This window comes from Carassius auratus, chromosome 38 (genome assembly GCF_003368295.1).
Source record: "Carassius auratus strain Wakin chromosome 38, ASM336829v1, whole genome shotgun sequence".
NCBI lineage: Eukaryota > Metazoa > Chordata > Actinopteri > Cypriniformes > Cyprinidae > Carassius > Carassius auratus.
In genome coordinates this window covers 2511627-2533723 of record NC_039280.1, presented here as the reverse complement: position 1 = coordinate 2533723, position 22097 = coordinate 2511627, and the positions used below count along the sequence as shown (strand labels likewise).

General features: G+C 38.3%; 1 protein-coding gene across 4 annotated transcripts in view; it reads left to right on the top strand.

Moving 5' to 3' along the window:
• Window positions 1–20791, top strand: part of LOC113056649 (AN1-type zinc finger protein 3-like) — a 28466-nt gene extending 7675 nt beyond the window's left edge. The window contains exons 1-6 of one of the 4 annotated variants that reach the window (XM_026223440.1): window positions 7272–7626; window positions 14340–14380; window positions 14474–14653; window positions 15058–15120; window positions 16501–16668; window positions 19283–20791. In XM_026223440.1, the coding sequence (XP_026079225.1) occupies window positions 7556–7626; window positions 14340–14380; window positions 14474–14653; window positions 15058–15120; window positions 16501–16668; window positions 19283–19437 (678 nt within the window). In that variant the 5' untranslated portion in view covers window positions 7272–7555 and the 3' untranslated portion in view covers window positions 19438–20791. Of the gene's footprint in view, window positions 1–7271; window positions 7648–14339; window positions 14381–14473; window positions 14654–15054; window positions 15121–16500; window positions 16669–19282 lie in introns of those variants that run through there. The other 3 variants (XM_026223439.1, XM_026223441.1, XM_026223442.1) reach the window with 3 other exon arrangements.
• The last annotated feature ends 1306 nt before the right edge of the window (window positions 20792–22097 follow it).

The window sequence follows — 22097 nt, the reverse complement described above, 5'->3', positions numbered from 1 at the left end:
GATATTGTTCTTATCATGTTCAACTTTTATTCCTGTTGTGAACAGGCCTTTATACTTTAATAAAAAAAAAAAGTGGTTATTTATTTAATGAAAAACTACTTTGCACACTTAGTCTAGTTAGGTTATTATTAACATGGCAAGAGGGGAATTTTGTTGAACACCCCACACCACAACCCCATAACACATTACTGTAGACATTACATTACTGCAACAAGAGTCCAATCCAGTTATAACCAGATTAATGTTTCTTATAAGAGGGATGCTTTCTGTTATCCTATCCACAGCCCTATAAACACTGAAACACTTGTCAATAAAGCTCTCGCTCTTTCTTGGGAAATAATTAAAGGATAAGAGAAGCACTCGTTTATGGAGAGACATGCACACATAAAGATTTCCCATGAAATCCATGGCTGTTTGTATCTAAAACATCCCTCTTCTGAAATTGGCCCTCATGAATAAAGCAGCTGTATTGACATGTTGAGTTTCTAGAACAGCACGTAGAAGATTTTCTTTTATTTTTATAATAGCGTTTTTAAAATTAAGAATCTATCTGTCTGTCTGTCTGTCTGTCTGTCTGTCTGTCTATCTATCTATCTATCTATCTATCTATCTATCTATCTATCTATCTATCTATCTATCTATGTCCATCTGTTTGTCCATCTGTCCATTTCTACCTTTTAAAACTCTGAGATAATTGCCTGGTCAAGACAACATTAAAAAGTCAAACTTTCTCTTCTAGACAAGTCTGAATCATAGCAAGGTTTGAAGATCAATACTTGATGAATGTTTGTTTTAAAAGGTTACTTTTATGTTTGAAAGTTTGTTCTTAAAAAGTGACACTTAAACAAAAGGTTTTTTAGTGATATTAATGGTTCCATAAAGAGCCTTTAGCATCCATACGATTTTAACTCTTTCCCCGCATTCATTTTTGAAAAAAGTTGGCAGCCACCATCAGCGATTTTGATGATTTTCACTCAAATTTGATCTACAACAAAATATGAGTATATTTTTCTGTATGAATATTTGAATATGCCATACACCAAAATAAAGATCAGAGCCTCCACTTTTAAATAAAAAATATCTGTTTTATTCTATCTTAAGGCATTATTTTAACAACACTTGAATATAGGTAGGTTTCATAAAAATGCATAATTTGGAGCAAAAAGCATTTTTATCAAAAACTACATCTAGGACTGTGCAAAAAATCGGGGGTTAAAATTTAAGTTTTATGGGATGGTTGCCTTGGTAAAGTTAGCATTTTAGGGGCTAAATATCACGTTATTTCTATTGGGGTCGCTTCCACCCGCGGACATGAAAAACAACCACAGACTTGGCAACATTGGTTGGGATTTACTTCACCGAGCCGTAATTCACTGACAATTTACACAAAATTGATTTTAAAATTGGTGGCGATTCTTTGTCAATTTTGAAAGCGATTTTGTGTTAGTTGTCGGTAGACTACGACTCTGTGTAGTAACTGCCGCTCCACCTGAACCAGTGTTGCCAAGTCTGCGGTTGTTTTTCATGTCCACGGTTTGAAGCAACCCCAATACCAATAACGTGATATTTAGCCCCTCAAATGCGAATTTTACCAAGACAACCATGACAAAAAACAAAACGTATATTTTAACCCCGGGAAGCATTTTTTTTTGTCTGGGAACCTCCTGGAATCGCGATTAGTTTTGAGAAGCAACAGGGCAGGATTTGTTGTGTAAACCGGGCAACCCTGATCTGAACATGAGTTGCATACAAAACACACAGAAAATATATCTTCATTATCATGTTTATTTGCTTACATATTTCATGTGTAGAAAAAGAGTGAATACGCTCATACCACTCGCGTACATGGAAGAAAACGGACAATGCTCTACAGATCACATAATTCAGTGGACAATTAATAGAAATCTTGTTCTGTATAAAGAACATGTGAGAATAAATATGTTCTCAAATAACAACAACAAGAATTCGGCATCCATTCTCTTCCCTTATCTGGGAACTTATTTATAATGATAAAATCTCCATAATCATCGGGATGAAGGAGGCGGGAACCGGCAGACAATCAAAACAAAACTTTAATAATCAAAATAAACACAAAACAGTGCATCAGCCCCTCATGTAGGGATGGGTATCGTTAAGGTTTTAACGGTATTACTACTCTTACCGATACTGCTTAATGGTCCGGTACTTTAACGGTATTCTTATCGGTACTTTGTTTTGTGTTACTGTGTTACTTTGTGTTGTGTTTAGGCAGTCGAAAACTTTGCATTTCTCTGTCTGCACATAATGCACTTTTGAAAGATGCTTTGATAAGATTGCTTGTGTTTCCGCCCTTACATGCAAAAATTTTGTTGCACTTATGACAACCAGCATTGTCTGCGTCAACTCTAGTGAAGTATAACCACACTTTGGAACGTTTTGCTGTCTCCGCCATCTTCACTCTTTGTATTAAGCAGGAGTTTTCGTACTGTAAGGGGCCGTTCACATATCGCGTCTAAAAACTCGTGGAAAACGCTAGGCGCGCCGCTTTCTGATTTTTTCAATTTTTCAATTCAAGTTTATTTGTATAGCGCTTTTTACAATACAAATCGTTACAAAGCAACTTTACAGAAAATTATGTTTCTACAATATTTAGTAGTAGCTAGTAGTTTGTGCACGTTTGACAGGATTTTAAAAAATTAAAAATAAAATAATAATAATACAAAGGTTACTTAAGGTCACTTACGCCCCTGAGGCGTTTGCCATTGCTAAGCAACCATGACCTGCTCTCTCCATGAAGACCCAGAAATTTCAGCAATGGATAAATGGATTTGCAGCACTAAAAACTGCTTGCAGTAGCTCTGCTACTAAATTAATTGAAAAATCCACATACAGCTATCGGCTTTTCCTTCATCTTGGCTGAGCTTTCAACGTTGTTACGGAAAAGGTGAGGAAGTCACATGATCTGCGGTGCGCTTGCGGCATTCTGAAAAGCTGAGATGTTTTTAACTCGATGCGGTGCAGACTCGCATGGAAAAACGAGCTCGTCGCACCGCATGCACGTCACGACCGTGTTGCTTCAATTATGAGCGCGCATACCGCGCACCTACATTTGAAATGACGAACTTGAGCACGCATAATATGTGAACGGCCCCTATGCGTGTGTGTGCGCCACGCTCGTTATTGTTGTGTGTGTGTGACTAACAGACAGCCTCCGCGGCGCCCATGAGAGATCTCGCAGATTTCACAGACAAACGTCTTAATATGATCGCACATTAGAAATGTTTGGTAAGATAAAATGTGCACGATAACATTAAGCAAATCTCTTCGCCATCGTCACTCTTTATTATTAACGGGAGTTTTCATACTGTTATGTCTGTGTGTGCGCTGCGCTTGTTGTGGTGTGTGTGTGTGTCTGACAGACAGCCTCCGTGGCGCGCATTGAGATCTCGCTGATTTCACAGACAAACGTCTTAATATGATTGCACATTAGAAATATTTGGTGAGATAAAATGTGCACGATAACATTATTAAGCAAAATACATAGGACAATAATTTTTTCCCCTCCAGTACCGAAAGCAGAACCGATACCGTCAGATCTTACTGATACTACGGTCTTTCATAATTTAGCCCCGGGGCCATTTTAATACAAATAAAAAGTTTCTGTACCCATCCCTACCCTCATGGACGACTGATGCTCACAAATAAAAACCAAAACATAAAATAAAGCCCAGGCCTGGTCCTCTCTCGTCCTTCACTGTCGTCGCTCCAGTTTTATATCCTTCCATCTCCTCTGTGGGACTCGAGACTGGTGGGTGGAGCAGGTGTCGCTCATCTCCAATCACTCCATCGGCCTCACTTTGTTCCCACGCCTCTCGGCCCCGCCCCACTCGTCACATACCCCCATCGCCCCTCACAGGCCGGGGGGTACCCTCGAGACTGCACTCTACTCTCCCCCCTCCCTCCCTCCTGGGGGACTGCTCACGGGAACCTGGGGGTTGGACAGATGAGGCGAGAGAAAAGAAGATGGAAGGAGGAGCGACAGAGACGAGAGAGGGGACAGAGGAGAAGAAGAAGAAAAAAAATCCGGTTCCCAGACGCACTGCTGCTTGGCCCTCCACCAGCTGGGTGATCTCCTCCGCGGTGCCTGGACGGCCCTCGGCGGATGGTACGACACTCCTCCACTGCCCGGTGGATGGCGACGGCTCCTCCGGTTTTGGGCAGCCGGCAGGAGTCACCCCTTCCCTGCTCCTCCGGATTCCTTCACGGAGGCAGCAGGCTCCGACTCCGGCCCCCTGCCCATCCCCGGCAACTCACTCCAGCCCACCGCCTCGAGCGTCCATGGCGGCACACTCCTCGCCTGCTCGATGGCACCGCGGATTCACCACAGCGGCGAGGGATCTTCAGCAGCGCGTCCCTCTTTCTCCCGGGCTTCGGCACCACTGTAATGATAAAATCTCCATAATCATCAGGACGTAGGAGGCGGGAACCGGCCGACAATCAAAACAAAACTTCAATAATCAAAATAAACACAAAACAGCACGGACGACTGATGTGCACAAATAAAAACCAAAACATAAAATAAAGCCCAGGCCTGGTCCTCTCTCGTCCTTCACTGTCGTCGCTCCAGTTTATACCCTTCCATCTCCTCTGTGGGACTCAAGACCGGTGGGTGGAGCAGGTTTCGCTCATCGTCACACTATTCTTTCGTGTTTACTCTGGTTATCAAAACAGCGCCACCAATCTTGCCGTTTTGTGCAACAGCAGCTGCTCCTGCCATGGGATCCTAGCTCAAATCTTATTGGATGGCAAAGATTTTTCTTTGCGAAACTAAAAAGATTTGTCAGACTGGTTGAAAAAAAAATGTTTGCATTCTATGTGGAAGATTCCATAGCTATCTGTTGTTTTAATTCCAATGTGTCATCGTAGCTTTTTCGTGCTCAGTGTGGAAAGGCCTTTAGACTGTTAAAATGTGCTTCACACTAAGAACTGTTTACTGAAAGGTTCTTTGGGGAACTAAAAGTGGTTCATTTATGGCATTGCTGTGAAAACCCCCTTTTGAAACCTTTCATTTTTAAGAGCGTATATGTGAACCAGGAACTTTCCACTGTGTCCTAAAGTAAAACCCTTCATATCAGTTTGCTTCAAGTGTGTTTAAAACTGCAGGAGCTCTGTTGAATTGCTTTGGATCCACTGTGTAAAACTCTGAAAGGATCATCATCGTTCAATGTAGTGCTTTAAAGATGCTTTTGAATGTACCTACCTTGATATGAAAGTTAAATCTGAGAATATTTTACTGAAATGTCTTGTTGCAGTGTTTTTGAAAAGCATGAAAGTTCACCCGTGTTCACCGATTTACTGCAAAATCATCACAGTTGTTTTTCCTCCCTTTTCCAGGCACCTTGAGCCTCTGTCTCTCCTTTTTTTTCACATCAATGCATCTACAATGTCCCGCTGCTCCGTACCTTCTGATTTTCCCCATTAAATAATCAAACCTCCTCTGAGAGCGTCTTCTTTGTAGTCTCTCTTCAGGCAGGAAACAACACAGAGAGTAAAGAGGGATTTCTAACTCTGCAAAAAGTTGAAAAGTTGACGTGAACTCTTGTAAACCATCATGAATATGAATATCAGTCTAATGGTTATTTTCCTGAGTGACTGTTTGTGAATGCAACGTTGTGAAAGAAAGCAAATCCATGACACTCTTGATGCGCTCAAGCTACATTATAGCTCTGTCATGTTTGAAACATTTTCTCATTAATTCCTAAAGTTTTTTGTGTAGAAATGAGGGGAAAATTGTCTTTGAAGTTGTGTGGAGCATCTCAGGAGACCTGGAGGCCTCAGGCTGGATTTAGCCAGTGATGAGGGAGGAGATGTTGTTTTGAAAGGGAGTCATCCACCCTCCGCTCATGTACAGCTATCACATGATAATGAAAGAATCATTTGCTCTAATGTTTGGTAGGTCATGATACATTGGCTGCATTTGATCTACACATTCTGTAAACAAAATTCAGATTCATACCCTGAATATTTGCAGCAAATCAGTGTAATACTGTATACTAATCCAGTAACAGGCTTTATATGTTGTAATTTTGTTATTGTAGTTATGAATTACAATTTCTAGTAGACACATGAGTGCATACTTTTTATGTTATTTGCCGTTTTATTAATTATGCTCTTACTACAATTGGGGAAAAAGTCTGTTTATATATCTAATTGTACTATTAAAATTACTGATAAAAAAACTCTATTTTCCACAATAATGTAATAATATGCTCTTTATATATATATATATATATATATATATATATATATATATATATATATATATATATATATATATATATATATATATATGAAGAGCATATTATTACATCATTTTAAATACATACATATTTGCTGTTTTATGAATTCTGCCCTTATTACTTTTGCTATTGGGAAATGTTGTCACAAGAAAATATAATTTGAAATGAACATGTACTTTTTTTATTTCCTGTGTAACCGCTATCAACTATCTCCAGATTCTGCTATAATATAGTGTTTATCTGTATAAGGTGTACATTTTTTACAGAGTATTATTATTATAATATATATTTATCTGTATGTCACTTACAACTGTAAGTAAATAAATCTGTAAGTATAAGGTACATTAAGCATATACAACATTCAAAGTCAAAACGTATTCGAGACATTCAGGTGAACCAACAACAGATTAATGCACTTTCCTTCAAGTGTGTAGACAATAATAGTTTTACCCAGAATATTTTCAACACAACTTTTGAAAAGGTCCAAATATAATATCAGTTAACAATTCTTTGTATACAGTTCAATCACTGGAATCCCCCTTCCAGTACAGAAGGAGAGAAAGAAGACATTACTGTATGGCCTTGAGCCAGTGTGTTGTCAATGTGCAAGTCAGTGTCATGTATTTGTATTGTTATTTAATACTTTTAATGTAATTTTTGTGTCTTGTTTCAATATCTGTTGTAGTCAAAGCCATCGCGAGCGGTTCATCTTATGTAGGGGTCTGTAGCAGGTCTTGTACTTAAACAGCTTTAAAGCACAAATCCCCTTTTACAAACAAGGAATACAGCTTGGGACGTTCCACTTTCTTTTGGGGGAACAGTGGTTCGTTAAAGCGTTATTAACACGTGATGTTAATGTATGTAGACCAATAGTTAAGCATCGTATTATGTATTTCACCTTCTAACAACATGATCTTGTGTAAATATGATTAAAACTGGAATATCTAGATTTAAATTGATTTTACTCCTGATTAACAAAACCCTACTCGGAAGTTGGTATCTTCCACTCGCCAGCTGATCGGCCTCGACTCCCGGTGCGGTCCGTCGGACTGTACGCGGCCGTTAATTTCTTGATTTTTGTCTAAATTACATCGAATTCATAGTAACGGCCGCTCGTGTCCTGGTCCTTTACTTATTACGCTGCGTTTTCAGCTCGGGGATTTCGTTGTAAAGGATTTTTGATCAAACGTCGAGTCGAGGAATTCCCGCACAAGCACTAGGCCGCGAGCGGATCCCCGGTGTTTACTGGAGAGACCTACCGCCTTCACATCGCCACCATGGGGGACACAGGAAGCGAGCGCAGCAAGCCGCCTAGCATTCCTCCCCGCTGCCCTTGTGGATTTTGGGGGTAAGACGATTCATTTTACACGTGAGTGTACATTTACGCCGAATTTGATGCGGAAAAGGCGTTAAATGTGAATGAAATGTGGTCTGTTTGTTGTTCATTGTTGTAGGCCGATGGATGGGGGTGGGGAACAACCACTCCTGTTTTTTACATCCACAGCTGCTGTTTCCCCTTGAACACACACTTAAAACACATACACCCAACAAACACACATTACATTTTAAATTGTAGGCTTATCAAAAGCAGATTTTGAGCGATTTAGTGGTTTTTAACGAGCCTTGTGAGATGGACTCATTTCTCACTGCCCTCTATCTCAACCACTGGCTGTGTTTGAAAAAACTATCTAGACAGCTGTTTTGGCATTACAGATTGTGAAATGTTTGTTTTATATCGAAAAAACGTAGTGAACTTGACGTTTTAAGTATCATAGGCGTTTGCAGGATTTTTTTTGGCATCAAATTTGACGTCGTCGGGGGGTATAAATTAAATCATTAGTTATTAAATCATATATTAATTTAAAATTTGCTATTTATTTAAACTCTTTCCTGTTAGCTTTTCCATGGATCCCTAACACTACGTTAGAGCCTCCCTGGGGTCCTTTTGCCCCAGTTTGGGAACTCTTGTCCTATCCAAAATTAGGGATTTTACTTTTCTTTTTTTTTTATGTGCATGTTTCCTACATAGACAGCATCAGGTTTTGGCATCATTGAGATAAGCATTAAGTGCTGTATGTCAAAACCTATTTGATGGCCTATCTAGACAGCATATTGAACATTTTATACATGCCTCCAGTGACTTGAAATGCTGTCTAGGTAGACACCTCCCTGGGTTTTGAAACACAGCCAGGAAAAGCCAATGACAGAATGACTTTTTCTTGAGTGACACATTAATCATGCTCTTCTTCGAGCACGTGTTACAGTCTCACAGGTGCAGTCATTTGACACTCCTTGCTGTCTGTGCTGGAAACAAATGCATCAGATTTGGGCAAGACGAAGACAGACCCATGACAAGTGATCGTTTAGCAGGCTTTCATTAGCCATTTGTCCATTTGCTTTCATAAAAAAAAAGATGACATAGTAATGGTTGGATTGAATGCTGATGGTACACCAGTAATTACATGTTTTATGGCTCAAGTATCAGGTAATTTAATCACATAAAACCCCTCTCACTTTACCAGTGACTAAGCTATTATAAAACAGGCTCAACCTTCTGTTTTGTGTAAATTAGATTGTGAATCTGTGGATGGTGTCCCTGATTTGTTAGGTCAGGGTTTCACAAATAGGCATTTAGGGAACTGAATGTGATGGAAATGTGATAGTGATGCCTACTAATTCTACATATATATTTTCGAAATAGACTAATCAATGGTAAATCGTACACATTTATCAACTTGTCATTCAAAAACCAATTAGAAGACCATTGATGTTCATCCAGTCCAACAGGGCAAGCTTCACTGAACCAATGTTGGGAATTTGGGGTGGGACTACCTGTTTGAAGATGGTCATATTTTGTGTGTGTGTGTGATTTTCTTAGGTGCTACTAGTGCCGAAAAATAGTAAAATGCAATGTGATATTTCAGTCCAGCTCATGTGACAATAAAATGAATGCAGTGTTTACCATTGCAACTGGTTTTACGGGAAATCTTACTTTTCACAGAAATCTAAAATGCATTTATGTTAAGATGATATTTGAGTGCAAATAAGTAATAGCAATACTGTATTAATGACCCAGGCGAGTGCTGTCATTGTCATTTGTTCAGAAGCATTTTCTGGACTGAAGTCAAGGTTTACTTCAAGGTGTGTATGTGTGAGTGTACAGAGGTGTGTGCACTTTATGATGACACAGGATGAATAATATACAGATTGGTCTCTTCATCATCATTATGATCACTGTATTCATTTTCATCTCTGTTCTTTAAATGTTTCATGTTTGTGTGACTGAATGACTCAAATAGATTGTAGCAGTGGTTTATTTTGGACTCTTTATTCAAGTGGCACAGTTACTGTCATTGAAGATGCACATGACATTTGAAACCGGATGTTAACATGGCACATCATATCTGGCTTTATATTGGCAGATTTAAACCACAGCCCATCTCTATTCTGAATTCTTGACTGTTTTTCCCATTCAGACTCAGACTTTAATAAACTGTCTGGTTTGCTTTGTGCAGAGATATATGAAACGATACAGTAAATGTCCTAAAAAGGGAGTATGTTGAATCAGCCTTGTAAGAATTGACAATGCATGGTTCTGTTTGCTTGTATATCAGATTTTTTAAGTTTAACTATGGACAATTTGTCATGGTGGATTGTTTGGTGTATAATAATTAGTTGCATATGATTTATATGTTGCAAGTTAGTCTGAAATTTACACACAAACAGTATTTTTGCCGAACACAAAAGATGCAGTTTTCCCTTTACTGTGGTTTTTATTTTAATAACTGCAAGCTCCAAAGAAAACACAATTTTAGGTAAAAAGTCCACTTCACTGAAGACATACAGTAGTTTTAGATAAAGAGACCAAGATGTCAATATGTCATGGCAGTTCTCCTTTTGTGTTCAATGAAAAAGAAATCATACATTTTGGGAATGGCAAGAGGGTGAGTAAATAATGATTTGTAAAGTTTGACTCATTTGTCATTCAGTTAAAGCTGCACATTTGTTTGTCATTGCTTCCTGCTTTGTTTGCTATGCAAAAACTATCTGCTGGTAGTTTGTTGTTTTACGGTTTTTGGTGTATTGGTGCATATAAATGACAATAATTAAATGGCATACTTGTGATTGTTTAATATAAAACTCTGCAACTTTTAAAACTGTATTTCAGCATTATTACTAGTACAAATGGTAATAAAACCTGTTGGGTCGAAATTGTTGTTAAAAATTATTTTATATTATGTTGAAATTTTAAAGTTAATCATCCACCTTATAAACCGTGAAGGGGTTTGTCTCTGTTTTCTAAATTTCCAGATGGATAATTTTACTCGTATGGTCAAATGAAGACCCACAGTCTCTGTTATATTAATCATTATCTTATACATTTCCTCCATGATATATTGCTCTTAGTTCTTTAGAGCACCAATGTGGACATTTTCTTGTTTATATCTGGTTTTAGCTGTAGTTTGAATGGTCTAATGTGGACTAAATTATAGTTTACTTAAAATACTGATGACATCTGATGCCACTATTGTCAGTAATCACATTTTTCATCAAAATCTGAAGTATAGGCCTAATATTTGTTATCCCTTGCATGCATTAAACCGAGCAGCTTTTGTAAAGTAGTTATTTGATTGGGCAGAACATAAAACCTAGTAAACCGATACTTGAGGGAAAGGTTTCAGCTAACCTGTTGCATGTGTAAAAGCAGTCTCAAAACGTGACTGGTTCTTCCCTCAACCTTGTGTAGACTTGCCCAACTGGTGTTGAATGACACAAGCAAATGCGGCTCTGTTTTGATAACCAGTGTCAAGAAAAATTTTGCACAATACTTGAATTCTAAAACACATCCTCACTAACATGTCAAGATTAACCTGACGCCTATGAATTATCTGATGATAAGTCACGTGAGTAAACTCAGCCCATCCTTAGTGCATGTTATCTGAAATGCACTAAAGCAAATACAATAGTTATAGCTGCGTTGATTTTAATAAAAGAGTAGTTCACACACAAAATGACAAAAATAATTTACTCCGCCTCAAGTTGTTCCAAACCCTATTTGAGTTTCTTTCTTCTTTTGAACATAGATGATATTTAGAAAAATGTTTAACCAATGAAAGTCAATGGGGACCATTAACTATTTGGTTACATTTTTATTTTCTTTGGTTTGTGATGACAGAATTTTAATTTTTTGGTTAACTATCCCTTTAATGTAATTTTAAGTCATTGCAACATTATATGCCAAATTAAAACTATTTTGCTGGAAAATTGATAAAAAAAAGTTTATGTATGTTCTAGTAAATAAAATATGTAACTCATTTGATCATATTTAAGTTATTTTTTTAGAACTATATGGCTGCAAACCAGATAATCAAATGATTCACAACACAAATGTCTGGTATTAAATTTGGAGTAATATCTGTACTGTTCCATAGACATTTCTCTGTGTGTAGATAGAGGGCGCTGCAGTTAAGAGGGGCTGAAGTGTGAAGGGCAGGAGTGGTGTTTCATTTTTCATCCCATTTCCGAACTTCCATCTGGCATCTTCCATTTTAACACCTGTTAGCACATCGGTCTTCTCATTTTCAAGCATGCGTTATCTTTTGGGAGCTGGTGCGGCCAGGGAATGAGTGTAGAGAGTGAGATCATCTGTTGTGTTTGGATGCGCCGTCCCCTGTGATTCCCACAGAATACTCTCATTATTCCTAAAGAAAGCCTTCACCATTTCATCGTTGCTTTAATTTTATGTTCAAGGTAAGTGCATTAATATCAGGCCTTGAACAGCAGCTACTTTTTAAAACGTGCAGCCTTCCTGTTGCTTGCTGAGGCGCTGTAGATGTTGATCTCATACACATAGAGACTACACATATTAATCATTTTAATATTTGGGATTATAATTTCCTAACACAAAATGACCAATAAAACTGATGCTTGCCTTATCAAACGTATGCTGAATGTGGCAAGAAAAGACAATGAAATAACACAAATAAATAAAGCTGTTATTTTAAAGTAGTAGTTAATTCAAAAATAAAAATTATTTACTCACACTGATGTTCTTCCAAACCTGTATGAGTTTCAAGATGATATTTTGAAGTATGTTAGCAACCAAACAGTTGCTGGTAGAAATGTTAGTATTGAAAATGTTAGTGTTGTTTTGTTTAGTATGTAGTTCGAGCCAGTTATTGGCAGGTGGGTTCCTTCTGTAGGAAGCATGGCATCAATCACGTCTCTAAATTAGATTCAGTGTTATTGTGGTTATTTAGTAAAATGGCTTGATTAATGGTGTGATGTGATTTGTTGAATATGCCGCACACACAGTAACTCTTCAGAAGGTGGGCTGAGGTGTGTGTGTGCTGGAGTCTTGATTGGGCTGTTGCCTCTTTTCATAAGCCATAATTGCAGATGACATTTAACAGGAGATGTCAGATTAATCCAGAGAGAGGCCAGCTTGATTGGCTTGGAGTCATGTGACCGAGGAAAACCGTGCGCACACATACACGCACACCGTCGCATTTCCAGAATTTTTTTTTGTATTTAATATAAGTTTGGCTGCCCAATTTTTTGTGTGATTTGTTTTATTCGACAGAAGTTGAATGTTTTGCTAATGTAATTATGTAATTTTTAAATTGTTATTTTTGAGCCTACTTGCCATTGTTCTGTTTTTCATGTAATCATTTACAATTTAATTCATTAACTTATGTTTTATCAAACTTTTTTTACTTTTATGCAATCATTTACAGATTTTACAATTAATTTAGCTGACATGAAATATTTGTATCTGTTTTAAAAGACTTTTTTACTTGCTTTTTATGCAATCATTTACTCAGTAGCTACGTAATATAGTAGCAAGTATCGTTTTTGTTACTACTAGGTGTCATTATATAGCTTTAATTACTGATACAATCGCTGCCTTTTTAGATCATTAGCCAGCAAATCCTTGGTAAACATTGCAAGGGTAATGAAAGTCGCAAGGATGGAGTGTTGCTTTATTTAATTGATCCAAATGGCTGCTCAAAATGAACTCTTTCACTGATTCTTATAGTCGTTATATTTTGGATTTAATCTAAACATATCAACGTATTGAACCATTTTAGCTTATTTTAAGGACAATCATCATATGTTACTCAATCAGCACTGTCGATGACACATTTTTATTGCTCATTCACACATGGCTGCCCCTTCAGTGTTTTCATGTAGTGATGTGCTCTTCATGCTCCTCTTCTTAATATGCATTATTCCTACCCACAATGCCTGCTCTCTCCCCATGCTTCCTTCCGCCTCATTGATTGGGCACTGATTATGATTGCTCTTGTGCTGTTGATGGTGTTTTCATTGCTAACCTGTGTCACTCTGAGAGAGACTTTTGAGGCGCATGAAGGAAGTGCAATAACTGTTTGTGTGTGTGTGTGTGTGTGTGCATAAAGTGTTTGATATGTCACCACCCTCAGCCTGCAGGTAAAGAACAGTGAAGAGCTCGCCACTGAAGAGGCATCTGAGGCTTTGTTCAGTCAGCAAACAATTCAGATTTGTGTTTCAACTGTCCCCACTAAAAGATCTCATTAAATAGGGATTGCTCTTGTGTAGAGTAAAACTTAATCACAAAGCCATAGTGTTGTTGGTTGTGTTAGCTTATTGTTCTTTTGTGTGAGTCAAATGAATCTTTTCAGAATCAAAATTTCTGAATCCAATTCACTTTTACACATATTTATCCAGTAATCACAAACAGATCGGGGTTATGCAGGAAATTCATTGAATAAAAGAATGGGATACTTTTAATTTGTTGTTTTTATAGCGTATTTACCCAAGTAATTTTTTATTTAAAATGTTATTATTTTTATTTAAATCTAAAATAGTCAATATTTAATTTTTAATAAATTAATATGTACGTTTTCTAAATAAAGGAATTCCCCAGCACATTAAGTGTGTATCAGGAATCATGAAATATCCTTACTATTGGATTCAACTGCTAATATTTTGGTGTTATGATAATTATTTCATAAAGAGATGTACTTTTCCCCATACAGATATTAAAAAGAATATTTGCTTTGTCTTTTCTTTTTCCAGGTCCAGCAAAACCATGAACCTTTGCTCCAAATGTTTTGCTGGTAAGATACTGTTATCACATGGTCTATATGATTATGATTATACTTGAATCAATTTGTCTGAGAGACTTTCACGCCCTCTGTTCTCTCCTTCAGACATACAGAAGAAACCACCAGATGAAGACTGCACTCCAGAGCCCGCCCCCAGCTCAAGCAATAGCCAATCAGCAGTCTTCTGTAACGAGACGAGCAGCAGCAGTAGCCAAACCCTGTCCTCCAAGCCAGCCAGCTCTGATGAGCCCTCGACAGAAGCCACACCTCTTCCTGCACAGGACGGTGAGGACACACAAATTCTGTCTTCTAATAAAGGAGATGATATTTCAGCGCTCATTGCATCTAGTCTCGGATGGACTCTAATTGTTTTAATATCACACAGCAGTCATAGAGATACTGCAGATGAAAAAGAACCACAGGCTTATTATATCGTGTTTATGAACTTTTGGGAATGTCAAATCCCAAAATATGAGTTGAGGACAACCAGAAAGTCTGAAACCTTAGAGATGTAGACTAGTGGGTTCTCAAACGGTGGGTAAAACGCTTCTAAATAGCAATGCCAAGGTCATGGGTTTGATTTCCAGGGAGTGCATGAGTTGATAAATGCAGTGTACATCGCTTCAGATAAATGCATTTGCCAAATGCATAAATTTAAATCTTCTGTCATTCTCTCTCTCTCCCAGAAGTCTCCAGTACAGACACAGCTCGAGGCACGCTATCCACTCCTACAAAACGACCCTGCGACTCAGGTACACCTCACCACCGCTCTTGTGTATGTGTGTCTGAGACAGCTTTTAATAGTCTAGCACATCACACCACTGAGGAAATGAGTTGTAAATGTACAGCAGCATACAAATGTGCTTATAAAGACTCCAAGCAGCTTTTTGAAGGTAATCAGGTGTTACAAACTGCACAGTTATCTTCATCTGGAATGTTATGTTGTACCATTTATCATTTTTTTTTTTGAGAACATAATTCAGTTAGTTTACAAATCCAGTTGTCAAAATATATATTTTTGAGTCAGTGTAGAAATGTGATTCATCATTACGTTACACCAGGGTTCCTTAAATCTTTCCCTGGAGGGCCATTGTGGTGCAGAGTTTAGCTGTAACCCTTATCAGACTCACCTACCTGTGATTTTCTTATGATCCTGAAGACATTGATTAGAATGCGGTGTGTTAGATTAGGGTTAGAGCTAAACTCTACAGGAAGGGCCAGATTTGAAGATCCATGCTTTACACATTCCTTATCACTTCTCCACCCTCAAGAAAAAAAACGTTTTAAAGTTGTGAAACCACTGCAAGCTTTGGTTTACACTGACTTACCAAGGTCAGAGGGAGCTAAATCAATGGAGTTGAAGCTCTGGTCAAACCATGCTGCTGTCTAGTGTATTTGCAACATGGTTGGTTATTTCAAAATTGAATGTGTGTCAGTATATTACATCTGTGCATTACATCTTAAAGGGACAGCAGCCTGATTTACTTTCTGCTGTCTGTGTTGAATAATGCTAATCAGTCAACAAATGAAAAAGAGAGAATGGCTCACTGCTCTTGACTGAATTGCTCCTGTAGCTTTAACCGGAATCATGTATTTAATTCATACAGTGAAGATTATGTAGCTTTTAATTAATTTGTGCATCATTTATTACTTAGTAATAGTTCTCTTGAAAATCTTCCAAACCTCTGTCAGTTTCTGAAAAATTTAAAACATGTTCAATGGAAACGGTAACCAAACAGTTGACGGTAGCCATTTACTTTTATAGTATGGAAAAAAATACCACGGAAGTCAGTGGCTACCAGCAACGGTTTGGCTCTGAATATTTTCCACATTGTCGTCTTTTGTGTTCAACAGAAGAAAGAAACTCATACAGGTTTGGAACAAGAGGAGGATGAGTAAATCATGGCAGAATTTAAATTTGTGTGTGAACTATCCCTTTAAATGTTACTGTTAAATAGACCTGAAAAACTCATATTTACTTAAATTCGTATTCGTAAACTTGTATAAGGTCTTGCTTACTGAGTGGCAATCCAACTTGGCATGCATCTAGATTGACCTACATCCTTCAAACCTCAAACGGAGATGCACTTGCAACTGCAAAAGCATTGAAAAGTGCGTATTTGTGTTTCCAGCCTCAGGTTCGGAGAGCGAGTCGTCTCCCGAGAAGCGTGTTCGTGTGGGAGAGGCCTCATGTTCTGAAGATTCTCCACGAGTTCCCAAGCAGAAGAACCGTCGGCGGTGCCATCGCTGCCAAACCAAACTGGAGCTCGTACAACAGGAGCTGGGGTCCTGTCGCTGTGGTTAGTATGGCCGTCATCTGCGAGATGATGTGACAAAGCTGTAATGCTTCCCGATTCGCATGCGTGAAGTCTGGACAGCTTTGTTGATGACAACGAAAGTTTTTTGTTTTGCCGCATCACATCACTAGTTCCGAGACGTGCAGAATGATGTAAATGATGGGCTTTCTGATTCTGTCGATTCCATACGGGCTTGTTCATTCCTCACCTGACTGTTTGCAATTTCAGCGAGAACTTTTAGATCCCTACAGAACTAAAGGAGTACATTACCCCCCCAAATTTTAGACACTTTCTGTAGGTGATGAAATAAAGGGAGCATGTAAACATAATTGCGCCGTTAACATCAGTCCCTCCTGGCTGTGCTTGTTATTTTTTGTCTTGTTTGTTAAACTGAAGGTGCTATTGTAAGTCATCAGTCTAATGACAATTCCCACAGCTCTGCTAATACACTTATGGATCTGACTGTTCCCGTGACAGCTCGCATCGGAGTCATTATGCCGTCGGGATTTATCTCAGATAGGATTCCTGCCGTTATTTGATGCCAAAAACTCTGCAGCATTTTCCTCCAAGGGTTAGGAAAATCTGTTTGGATGTACAATAATGTAAAATACCCTGCAGTCCAGTGAGTGAGTAATCTTGAGTAGATTTAAAGGAATTGTTTAGCCAAATAATTTAAATTTGTCAAAAATATATACTCACCCTCAGGCCATCCGAGATTTAGGTGAGTATGTTTTTATATCATTAGAACATTTATCATTCCATCACTTGCTCACCAATGGATCCTCTGCAGTGAATGGGTGCCGTCAGAATGAGAGTCCAAACAGCTGATAAAAACACCACGATAATCCACACCACTCCAGTCCATCAGATTACTTTAACCCATTGCTTCCAGCCAAAATACAAGACCATAATCCATAGTAATTTCTCAGTGAAAAAAATCCACGTTTAAGACCCACAAGCATGTTTGTTCAGAACTGTTTTGGACTGTTTTGGCTAATTTATAAATAGAAATAAATTTGAACTGTGCATATTTTTCTCCTAATTCAGAAAGCAATATTATGGTTAGAGGACAGAAATAATGTTTTAAAGTTTACGCTTCACAAGATGTTAATTGATGAACTGGAGTGGTGTGGATTATTTTGATGTTTTTCATTTGTGAGTACGTGATGTAATGCTAAAATTTTCCAAATCTGTTCCAATGAAAAAACAAATTAATGAGGGTTAATTTAGCCATCAGTCAAAATTTAGCTAGTTTTAATTTTTGGCTGAAGTACTCCAAGTGTTTGACTGATTTAGACCTCTGTTAGTCGATTCAACTAATGTATTCATATGAACTGCCTCATTTGAGCGAATCTTTCATGAATCGGGTAGCATATTAAGCTTTGGTCATGGTAGCATGCCGTTAACAACGCCACATTATGTTTTTCTTTCTCATCAGTCAATTCAAAAGACAATATATATGCCCATTTTTACCGTGTGGATGCAGCTTCAGCGATGTCGCTCTTGAATAACGCTACGTGATGCACTGATGTGTGCAGTGCCATGCAGCTCTTCTGTGGCTGCAGTAATTGAAACATTGTAAGCTTTTAATCATCTCGGACTCATTAAAAACACCATGTGTATTAATGAATATATTAAACTGCTTAACGAGACTTTCTTCTTAATGAGGCTCTTAAGATGGAATGGATCCTCCTCTGTGTGCAGAGCTGATTTTTATTTACATGGAAATGAGCTCAGATCACAGTTTTTACATAAGAATTCAGACTACATTTGGCCTAACTGTAATTAGTGGTGTTTGCTTACATAGATAATGCTTTTACTGTTAATTTCAGATTTCATTTTTTTGATATTTATTTATAAATATTTTAGTTTTCATAAATAAAAGGTTATGCCTTAACTTTGCAATTTCTGTATTGTGTTAGTTTTTAATATCTCATTAGCATTTAATAATTTGTAGTGGTCGAATATAAAAGTATATAATGTAACAATATAACAAGCATTCATTTCACACGACCGACCGCCACACAGAGATCTTTATTTAACTTTTTTTTTGTTTGCAAAATGTATAAATATTTAAGTTTTTCTGTATATATTTTTAAAATGTGTTCCATATTATTTAGCTTATAACACAGCTAAGCTTAATGCACAATTATTTTCAGACCAAATTAACACTAAAATGAAAACTAAAATTAGATTTGTAGAGGGGAAAAATGGCTAAAAAGCTCTAAACAGAACTGCAATGAAAGGCCGCCCGATCACTCTCTTACTTTTGGATATAGAGACTTGGAAGTAGGCTCTTTTTACTTTTTTTCTAAAAACTCTACCATCACGCCAGTGTAGCACTGCATAGGAAAGCACCACTCAAATCCATTTCCTTTTACTGCTAAAAGATCTGAGATCATTGTAATCTCTGTGCCAGCTCTCTGGCATTCATTTAAAAAAGCCCAGACTTCAGCAGGGTTAACGCTGACGTAATTAGTGACTTTTCAGAGCCGTTCCGGAGGTCTCAAAGAGTCGGCACGTGTGAGGAACAAGACGTGCTCGTGCTATTAAAATCAACCTTGAGCAGATTATACAACTCTTTCATCTCATCCTGATCCCTCTCTCTCGTTCTCAGGTTATGTGTTCTGCATGTTGCACCGGTTGCCGGAGCAACACAACTGTATGTTTGACCATCTGGGCCGCGGCCGAGAGGAAGCTGTGCTGAAGATGGTGAAACTGGACCGTAAGGTGGGCCGAACCTGCCAGCGCATCGGAGAGGAGTGCTCTTGAACGCCCCCCTGCACACACACACACACACACACACATACTCTCTTTCACTCGCAAACACACACACACCACACGACTCACTCACCTGTTAGTGGCATCTTTTTTCCCTCCCAACACATCTCAGAGGACCTACACCCCTGCTTGACCTCTGACCCCTCTTTGTAGCCTCGTGCTCATCACACACAGGCGACCCGCACAGCCTTAATTTCTGTTATCTGTCCATCCACACACCCAAACGCAGGTCAGACTAATTTGGCGGTCTGTACTCAGGAATCTCAGAGGCTGCGATCGACTCCAGGGGAAACACATCGATCGATCGAGACCTCTGGGATCCTCTACTCCGGATGTTCTGATGACAGACAGCAACCGAGGGAAGGGAGGGTGACTTGGATCACACGAGTCACCCCGTCTCTGGACAACGCCAAAAAAGGCCGGCCCTGCCACGGCCCGTAGGCTCGAGCTCGAGCCGAGTCAGAGCCGTGCCGTTCACTGGCGTACACTCACACTCACAGATGCACTTACAGCCGTGTTTTCAAACGCCGCTCAGCACGAGGGCCGAGGACAAGCCAGACGGTACCCTTTGGTTTGGGTTCGGTTGGGAAAGGGCCACCCACAGCTCATCTGAGAACTAGTTCCTTCAGGTCTGAATAAACACACTCTGTAACCTCGTACGACTCCCATCAGCCCTTGCATTATACACTCTGCCTCTTTTAAAGCAGCTGAAGATCTCGGTGGCTTTTTTTGCCCTTTTTTCTTGCTTCCTCTCCTTCATTCTCACTAGTTCCTGTTCTTTCTCCTGCCTGCTCATGCTAACCTTCCTTCAATATTCTCTTGATTCGTTTTCTTCTTTCTTTCTTTCTTTCTTTCTTTCTTTCTTTCTTTCTTTCTTTCTTTCTTTCTTTGTTTCTTTCTTTCTTTCTTTCTTTCTTTCTTTCTTTCTTCCCTTCATCATTTGCATTATGGGAGGGGGATGTGTTCAGCTCTGGTGGGAATGAGGAAGGCAGAGTCTCAATTTACCCGCGCTTTTCTGTTTGTTTTAATTAGTTTTTTTATTATTATTACTTTGACTGGTTTTCTGTTGAGATATCGACATGGACAGAACTGAAGAAAAGAGATGAATATTGTGTATCTTAAGAAAAATCCTTATTTAACCTCCTTTGTGTTTCTGGTTAACTCTCACTCTAAGCATAGAGCTGCATTACTTTGCCCTTTTTAGGTTAACAAAAAAAAAAAAAACATACAAAAAATGAAGATATGGATAAGATAAAGTCTTGTAGCCTTTCTTTTTTTTGTTTTCTTGTTTTCCTTTTTTTCCCTTTCCTCTTTTGCTGAAAAAGAATAAAACTGGATTAGAGGATGCGTGGTTTGCTTTTTTTTTTGTTTGGTTTTTAATGTATTAAGAGTGTTTTCAATTTACATAAACAGATTTTGTGCAAAAACTTATAGCTGTAGAATGAAATATGCGAAGAATTCATAAATGTACTAATACACTAGCAAGTTTGGGGGGTCAATATAAACTTTTTTTGTGTGTGTGTTTTGGAATGAAATTTCTTATGCTCACCAAAGCTGCATTTGTTGGATTAAAAATAAAGTAAAAACAGTAATATTGTAAAATATTTTTACAATTTAAAATAACCACTTTCTGTTTTAATGTAGAATGGAATTTATTCCGGTTTAATTTTTTACAGCATCAATACTCCAGAAATCATTCTAATTTGCTGTTTTGTGCTCAAGAATCATCGTCAATGTTGAAAAGAGTTGCAATGCTTAATATTTTTGTGAAAACTAGTGATCTGTTTTTAAGGATATCCTTTTAATTTGTTTTACTTATGTAAAGCACTTTAAGATATAACCCTAAAATTGAAAGGCGCTATAGAAAATAAAGATTATCATCATTATAGTCAATAGAAAGTTCAAAAGAACAGCTGGAAATCTGAAAAACTGAAATCTGTTGTAACATTGTAAATATTTTTACTGTCACTTTTGATTAATTCAATGCATCTTTGCTGAACGTAACTAGTAATTAAAAAAAAAAGTGTGTGACTTTCTGAAAAACTTTCTTCAATAACGGTTTTAGCCATAATAATTACAAAAGACCTTTTCTGTGCAGGAGATGCTTAAAGAAAAAGACAGCTTGAACATGCATGCAGCTCCAAAAAGTTAACCAAGCCTGATTTGGAATGGGGCTGACAACAATTCTCATATTTTTAATGCGGTTAAAAAGAAAAATGTGGACCAGCATAAGCCCAACATGAATATCTTTGACAAATAGGTTAGCTGTTAAAGCTGGAAGCACGAGCGCGGGACAGACAGAAATTAGCGTGCTGGAGGAATGGCTTCATAAATTCCCCTGGATGCAATGAACACCTGTGACCCAGTTTCCACAAAACCTGCATCATGCGCCCCGCAAATATGGATCTGATGGCGACCATTCATAAAGCGCTGCTGTTTAAGGTCAGTGATGTGTAACGTGGTGGAGAAGCTCTGATCCTGGATCCCATGAGTGCAGCAGAGGCTTCTGTGGGCTGGAAGCTTGGAGCTCAGCTATGAACTCATGATGGCTCTGTCTGAAACCAAAGGCAGCTGTCTTACTGCCAAGACAGCCAGTGACTTCATAGAGGGCTTTTTCTGTTATTTCAGGCACAGCCAACATTTCGTTGGGT